Consider the following 8647-nt stretch of genomic DNA (forward strand, 5'->3'; position numbering starts at 1 on the left):
AAAGATTTTTTTTTTTTCCTGACACAGTTTAACTCTGGAATGCATCCTTCCGCCACTGATTCAAATCTCAAATTAACAGTTCGAAGCCGAAAACTTTTAAAACTTTTTAGAATTAGTAACTATAGAACTTGTTGCTTCATTGAAGTCTTACTGTAGTATGTAGAGCAGAGAATTATCAGAGAGATGGAGTAAGCTAACTTTAGTGTGATTACCCGCATTTGATACAGCTTTCATTCTTCAGCAGAATATATTCACAATAAAACATTAGTTTGAATGTCCGAGAAAAGCGATATCTTTGTCGTACTATCCTTTCATCCTTTGAGGGTGATTTTCGATGAAAACGCTGCTCAATAAATTTGCTGATTTCATCTTTACAAGATGTCGAAAAGTTAAAATAACGTCTTATTTATAGTCTTTTTCAAGATAAGAGTCTTTGCCGCTGACTCACTCATTAAAACAGTCTATTGTCGCCTTCTAATGGTGGAACAATGTAACAAAAAATTACTATTACTAACAAATACATTTCTCAATACCTAATACTATTATAAAATAATACTAATATAATCTATTATTTATTGAACAATAATGTGTGTGTGTTTTGTGTAAAAGTTGTAGGCAATATGTATATTTAATTCTAATATATTAAATTATATATCAACTTTCATAGAATTTATAACTGGGCATATTTAGCCACAATTAGCTGATTTAATGCCATAGCCATAACCATAATTTACAATGATCACATTAAATATGTTATAATATAACAAATAATATATATTATAAATACATTTCTAATTCCTGACTTTTATTGTGCTAAAATGCTGTGTGGAAAAAAAGAAAATCCAGAAAGACACATCCGAGTAAGAAATGAGATTTAGTATTTATTTTTCCTAAAACAATTGGAACACATGCCGATATGGAATCTATCATTCAATTTTATAGTTGTACACAGATTTTTCATTCCTTGTAACAATCTAAAACTTTTTTCCAGGTTTAAACCAAAAGTTGATCACATTTTTGAGCACGTTCATTGGAATACCTGAGTGTATTAAGAAGATGATTGGTCAAAGTAACTACTGTTGTCTTTAGGCTGATGAATAGGAGAACTGTACAGGCCGTTCCTTATTCTTAAACCAACAATCAGCTCCGAACATTTTATTAACCAATCACGTGGCAAGGACCCAAAACAATTCTTTTCGTAGCTATAGTAAACAATGATTCACCCATTTCAATATTATTGTCAGTAATACCCTGAGCTTCTTATGTAGACTTAACCCAGTTCCTGGGTCTAAGGCCAGCCGACTGCAATTCCAGCTTCTGGCTCTTCTCAGTGGCTCTGGGAGGAAACTGCTATTTTTTTACTTGGAAACACCAGTGGCTGGCTGTGGACTTGGCCAGAGCACAGGCAGGCCTGCTTTCCATGAGACACTGCGCGCTTAAGTTGTTCCTATGTTCAACTAATCTGTTTGAGCAAAGCCCAGAAAGGCAGCATACACATTAGACTTAAGCAATACTATCAGGGTGCTTTATCATACTGGTACGTGAGGCAGCTAGAAGTTTTTACTATCGTACATCTGCTCGGGTTCCACAGTTCATTTTGGGGTAAAGCCTCTATGTAATATTCTCAAGGCACAATAAGCTTGTTACTGGACGTCGCTTTCCTTCTAAGAAGCACAGAGCGTTGTATGTGCTAGACCTGGACTTCAATCCTGTACAGCTTGTATTTAATCAAGTATTTCAAATAACAATTACACACACATTTCTGAAACAAACAAATAAACGTATCTTACATATCTACAGTCAGATGCGTAATTGGTGCAATAATGTAACTAATACAACAGCAAGCACTATATTACATATAATATATCATTACTGAATATGGAGGCTATATTTAGATGCGTTTATATAAATATAGATATACGTAGATTTATATGTACATGTTTTATATTCAAACGCTGCATGAAGCATAAAATAAATAAACAAGGTGATTGAATCTTAAGGAGGATATGATTTGCAAAATAGAGATGCTGTATTAGAACTAAAATAAAAGCAATTCTACAAAATTAATAATCTGTCCTATAGCCTGGAGTATCAAAAAAGCTGCACCACATTTACCCTGCAAAATGTACAGTTTGGGAGAGCTGGAATGACTGTGGAGACGTGAGGGTGGATGGGTTGAATTAAGAGGTCTGCTGAGTCTGTGAAGTGGGGGATTGGGGTGTCATGGTCAGTTTAGGTGATCCTGCTATTTCACCTCCGAATGTCGCTGATCTTTGAGTCTTCCTGCTCGGCGGGGCCGGCATCTAAACTGGCGCGGCGCAGGCCTTGGCGCAGGCTTCTCGTGTGGGAACCTAAGCCGACCTTGCCGGGTCTGTCCTGTCTGTCTCCTGCTCGAGCGCTCTTCTGGTGCTCGGCGTCTGAATGGGAGGAAAGCGGCGGACGTCGCTCGAGGCCGCCTGACGCTGGAGCAGCGGTGATAGATGTACAGATGCTCAGGCTGTCGCACAGAGCGCCCCAGTTCTGCTCGCACTGCAGACGCACGCTCCGCGTAATGGCTTCTTTCACCACCTCTCCACAGCTGAGCAAGATGTTCACCAGCTCGACGTACGGCCTAAGAAAGCAGGATGATAGCGGTCAGTCCAGGCCCGGTTCTACAGGGGTGCTAAGCACCCTCAAACAAAATCAATAGCACCCTCAGTTAAAGCTGCATTAATGGCATTTCATTGCAGATTTATTTGCAGGGTTGAGAAATGTTGCCAATCACAGACGTATCTGTTGATTTCTTGAATTAGAGGCGTTTAAGTTACAGTAGAATCCACTCAGTTTTTGTTCAGGTATTGTGCTCAGCACGAATCATCTCATTATAAAAAATGTAAACGCTATGTAAATAAGAGATTCGTTGTGCAGTGTTGAGAACATTGATTATAACGTATCTTTGTGAGATCGAGATGAACTAAGATGAGTGACAGCTTTTTAGTGATTATAAACGGAGCACTCTTTGCACCATAGCAACAGACGCTATATATATATTAGTGCTGTCAATATTAGTGAGTTAACGCAGGCGATTAGTTTTTTCAGTTTAACTCAATTCAATTAGTAGAGACCTGAAGTGGGTCAGAATAGAGATGCGTCAGATGAGCCTCACATTCAGCAGCGGAAGCTCTTGAATAAATAGCAGCCAAAAAACCTAATAATCAGCTGCTGTGATGTCTATTAATCAAAGATCAAAAGAAAAAAAGAGATAATCAATAACTTTTGTAGCTTTAAGGATTCATCTATAGTTAGTGTTTGATAACTTTATTTTCAGTATATTTCCTACTTGCTGAAGGGCACAGGAAACTAAATATGACATTTATTATAATGGGTTTATGTGAAGATTGTTTTAAGTTCACTTAAATTAGAAATTATTTTAAGTAGTCTAATAAATACTAACATTGATAGCTCTTGTGAATGGCTATAGTCAATGGTTAAAACTATTTCCTAGAGACATCTGTAGTATTGGTATCAGTGATACTATCCTTCAGTCATAAAAAAAATGCCATTATACAACTATTAAAAATATACTGTCTTTAAGTCGTTTCTACATTAATTTGAAGATTGAATGTGACATTATTGCATTGTAAAAGTATTTTTAAAAACTTTAATGTTAGGTGGGATTAATCATGATTAATTTCAGAAAAAATGTGCGGTTAATTAGTTAATTTATATATATATTTATATAATATACATATTAAGGTTAGAGCACCCTAATTTAAGCAGCACCCTCAGTGATTTGATTCTGGAGCCGGGCTTGGGTCAGTCGTGGTTAAAGTCATGCAGGTGAAAGCTTGCCAGCGCTGCTGCTCTACTTCAAAATGACTAACTCTGCTCTCTGTTGTCCTCATATGTTCATTATAGGCCAGTGCTGGAAAAGACACTGCAATGACAGTTTATGTCACTGTACAGTGACTGTGTGGACCTTTCATGAGACGCAGCTGCTCTTCAGACTCAACACGGAGTGTGAATAAATAAATTAACTTACTTAAATTAACTTTACGTAGCTCCACGTGTTTTAAAATGGAAAAGTACATCAATTTCCTAGAAACATGCAGCTAACGGGAAATAGCGCACTTTATTCATTCGTTTTGAAAGAATAATCATCAAATTGCATTTATTTATTAAGCAAACAAGCTTGAGAATAGGCTTGATGTGATTATTGATTAATTGTATGATCATGGTTATTTGATTCAGCCACAATTATATGAGATAATTGTGCAGTTTTGCCCTCCAAATAAGAGAAATTTAAAGAGATATTTTCAAAATTTCCGTTCCCATTGACTCAGAAGAAAGTAAGTCATAAAGGCTTGGAACAACATGGATTTTTCTCTTTTTTTTGGTGGACTGTCTCTTTAAACACTTAAAGAAATGCCATCAAATGCACAATATTGTGTCAGTATAAATATAGTACACAAATATAGTATCAAATGTCTTCCTTTGAATTAAATGAAGGCTTGTGGGTTTGAACAGAATGCATTATATTATATTATTAATTACATAAATATTCATTTCCAAGGCTTAAATATAAATATTATGGTCGGATACAATTATAAATATTAAAAATAGTTACAAATAAAACAATATTAAATATTAAAACAATATATATTAGGCTTACATTATAAGCAACATGAATAAAATCGTTATTCCATATATTTATAATATAAAATTCATGATTGTAACAGGCCTATTAGCAAAACCACAAACAATACGAAGCACAAGAACAGGACACAATATAGTACATGCAAACAGGAGCATGGAAAGCTGATACGCAGAGCGCGATACCTACCCTTTGGGAAATAAATCTTGGAAATGTATCATCTCCACCATGACCTTGACGTTGTCTTTAGCAGCTGAGCAGAGGTTGTGTTTCATGTAGCACTCCCGCTGCAGCTGGAAGACCATGTCCTTTATGGCCAGGCATTTTCGGCTGATGCAGCTGAACTTGTGCCTTAAGCCGTGAGCCATGCACTTCAGTGCATCCTTGATGAAGGACTTGCCCTGTGAGTGTTTAAAACAGAGTCTTATCAGATATGCAATCATAAACAACCTTTCTTTCTCTGCTAGGATAACATGGACTAATAGTATGACTGTATGATCTTTTCTAGACACACATCCAAGTTTGAAACCCTCTGCTTCAAATCCACCTGCACCTTGTGAAACACGAGCCAGGCTGGAGGCGGTGCCAGCTGGCCGGGTCGGTCGCTGGGTCATCCTCTGGATGCATCTGAGGGACACGAACCCCGTGGGAGACTGGGGCAACCATGTGCTTACCTGCGAGTCAAACTTGCCAGCGTTGTGGAGGAAGGTCATGCAGATTTCCTGAAGGCCCCGGATTTCGCAGGAGTTGTTCTCGAAACACTCGAAGACGCTGCAGCCCACGTCTCCTGCGCTCACGAGACAGTGCTGGATCTCAGCTGCAGAGGATGGAAAGACAGAGCATGCCGTTTAAAGCTAAATAAAGAGTTTGCGACACTCGATTTTGGCCGATCCAAAGTGATCTCTACAACAGGTCTATTTATAAATAAGAAATAAAGCTGCTTTAGAAATATACTTGACACATGAATGCAGAGGCCTATTTTCTGGCTTTGTTTCTCCTGTGAAAATTGAAGAACTGTATTTAGGGGACAAATTTAGCAGAGAGCGCGCTGTGGTAATTAAGGTATGCTATTAAAGTCCATCAAACTGGGAGGCATCTTGCAGTAACTGCCTGAGATGTGGAAAAGCAAGGTTAACTGTATATAGGGCAGGACGAGATTGCTTTTATCTTGCTGAGGAGATCAGCAATGACTACTGAGTTTCAGAAAATTAACCAGGGAAATAGAGACTAGCAAATAGCATACTGAAACAAGAATGTGAATCTTTTTGACTTGAAAAAGCATTTCTGATTTCTTAAACATAACAATACACAAAGAAGCACTTTATTTGTATATTAAAAGATTGCAAAAGCACTGATAAATGTTTGATACATTAGATCAACTCACATAGACATTTTTGTATTTCTATAGGGACCTCACAACAATCCTCATGCTTTTGTAAAGACATTAAATAAAAATACAGACTGATTGTCTTTTTCTAATGTGACATTATATGAGCCAATCTAACTGTTAAAAACACAAAAAGGAGATATAAGACAATCAGAGATCATTCTCTGAATATCTATTTTTTTGTTAATGTTTGTGACAAAGATGAGTGGTTATTAACACAAAGATTCCAAGATTAGAATTTTTGAAATGTTCTAAATGAAATAGTATTTCTGAATCCTTATTATACACAAATATTCTAATTTAGGTACTCAAAAAGCTTTTTAATTTGTTTTTCAATGCTTTTTCATGCATTTCAGATTTACAGAAAACAATATATGAGATATTTTTAAGGTCTTGTATATGAATACTACCCAATATCAGTGTGAATGCATTGCAGTGGGTCTCTGCTGATGGAGGTGCACAGGTAAAGTGTGCGGATCGTGCGTGGAATCACACAGAACTGAGACCCACTGAGCTCTTCTGCTGTATTACCAACCTAATCTGGGCCAGTCCCGTGCAAAAGTTGAAAAGATTTGATGCCTGACATCGCTGCTGTATTTCATTGTCATAATGCACGGGATTAAATTGCCTTTCTGCCGTGAGAACGGTTAAGTTTTTGATCCACCTATGCAACACGTAGAGCCATTGCATCACTCCACACTACAGGTTTAACTTGCTCGTCCGCACAATGCAACAAAAGTTGCGCACGTTAATATTTAATGCTCTTTATAATGAGCACTTTGCATGGCAGTTAATGATAAAATACCAGCCGAGGATGTCGTACGTAAACACAAATCCACGAAAATAAGACGCACGCGCGAACCTGACAGCAATGTCACCGTATATCTTTGCCTACCTTGTGCCACGCTATTAATAGTTTACGAAGATATTGGATTTCTCTACGTGTGCTCCGTATTTACGAGATATCGTCTTCCTGCGTATTTGGAAAATGAGATGTGCATTGACCGGTTTTGCGCTGAAATCGCGTTCTGGCCGCGCAAGTCTCCGTCTGGAGCGCGATCGCAGCTTCGCAACACTTGCTTTCTCTTACCTGTGTTCTGTAAGGAGAGACGTCCCTTCTGACTGGCCGGTTTCTCAGGGTGACTCTCGTGAACGTCAACGTTATCCGTTCCCACCAATTCCCCCAAGACGGAGAGAAGCAGCAAGGCTAGTGCGCATTTGATCAACATTTCTCCACTCAGTTTGCGCGATTAATAATAAGAGGCTATCAGCGCGGGATCTGATGTGGAGGCTGTCGAGATGAGACAGAGAGCGTGTGAGAGTAGAGAAGGGATGGATGCTGGCTATATTTCCCAGAGTCCGGGTGTCAATTTGGATGAAGGAGTTAAGCAGGTGTTGTCAGTCGCGCTTCCCGACCAATCAGAAACGCAGACCACCACGTCCAAGTTTTAGGGGTGTGTCTGGCGAAAGTTGTCTCTACTTGACATAAACTAAGCTTGTAAAATGTGTAAGGGTGGGTATTTACTCTACAAACGCTTATGAGGCATCAGACAGCTGTAAGGACAAGAGCATGCGAGCCTGTGATTATAGGTGTTGCTCTTAATACTGTAACTGATGGATTTATACAGGAGCGGATATGACTCAAATTTAAAAGGAAGCGTTTACAGTGCATGAATATCTAGATATCTAGTCATAAATAACTCCATATCTGTAATATAAATCTTGTTCTTTTTCATGAAAGAAATAAAAACTAATTGCACTGACCACTGCTGTTTCAATTAGCCTACACATATATAATTTATTTAATTTAATTTTATTTTTATTTAAGCCTAACATGTTGTATTCACATGCTGTATATATGATGTAAGCAATAAATAGAGTACAATTAAATAATCAGTTCTTAATAAATCAATTAGATAGATATAAATACTGTGTATGGTAAATACATGGAATCTATTAACACAATGTCCACAATTTACATAATATACAGTGTCTGCTCCATGATCTTGTCATGAATCTGGTCTATGAACTTCCGTTAACTGCACCACACTAACTGTTTCACGCCACCTCAGACTACAATTCCCATCATCCATTGCACTGATCACACAGCTCACCTGTCACACCACGTCTCCACTGACCTGCCACAGTCTTACCACGTCACAGCTGAGCAGCCACAGTCTTACCACGTCACAGCTGAGCAGCCACAGTCTTACCACGTCACAGCTGAGCAGCTACAGTCTTACCACGTCACGTCACAGCTGAGCAGCCACAGTCTTGTCACGTTCTGTCTGTCACACCCAGATATTCAAGGTCAGTCCTTCAGTATCCTAATCTGGTGTGCAGTGTGAGGGATGCACCACTGGTGTCTGCACATGCAGCTGGTATCCCCAAACCAGATCACTTTAACCCTCCTGTTCCTGCACTAATTTCCCTCTCCGAAGCGCTTCCCATGATGGGGATCGCTTTATGTTACGTTTGGGCTGCGTACACCACCTCGGAACTGCCCCAGGCGATGGCACCCGCTGCAGCTTCTCCAGAGGTGGCGGCACATGCTGCAGAACCTCCCGGAGCGGCGGTGCTCGCTTCAGCTCATTGTATGGTGGTGGCGCCCAGCAATGTACCATCTG

The 8647-nt window shown here is 38.9% G+C and overlaps 1 protein-coding gene across 1 annotated transcript; it reads right to left on the minus strand.

Moving 5' to 3' along the window:
- Positions 1–862: 862 nt before the first annotated feature.
- LOC306883806 (stanniocalcin-2-like) lies at positions 863–7380 on the minus strand. The gene is made up of 4 exons (XM_079439296.1): positions 7111–7380; positions 5308–5450; positions 4823–5034; positions 863–2611 (listed from the first exon to the last, which is right to left on the minus strand). The coding sequence occupies exons 1-4, from the start codon at positions 7247–7249 to the stop codon at positions 2251–2253; spliced, it is 855 nt and encodes a 284-aa protein (XP_079295422.1). The 5' UTR covers positions 7250–7380; the 3' UTR covers positions 863–2250.
- Positions 7381–8647: the final 1267 nt, after the last annotated feature.

Source organism: Barbus barbus, assembly GCF_936440315.1.
Source record: "Barbus barbus genome assembly, chromosome: 17".
NCBI lineage: Eukaryota > Metazoa > Chordata > Actinopteri > Cypriniformes > Cyprinidae > Barbus > Barbus barbus.

Excerpts from the sequence above, each read along its gene's own strand:
- LOC306883806 (XM_079439296.1), bottom strand. The coding sequence starts at position 7,249 with ATGTTGATCAAATGCGCACTAGCCTTGCTGCTTCTCTCCGTCTTGGGG. Across the intron at positions 5,035-5,307 it reads CTGGCAAGTTTGACTCGCAG|GGCAAGTCCTTCATCAAGGA; the intron begins GTAAGCACATGG and ends AAACACTCACAG. Across the intron at positions 2,612-4,822 it reads CAAGATTTATTTCCCAAAGG|GCCGTACGTCGAGCTGGTGA; the intron begins GTAGGTATCGCG and ends CTGCTTTCTTAG.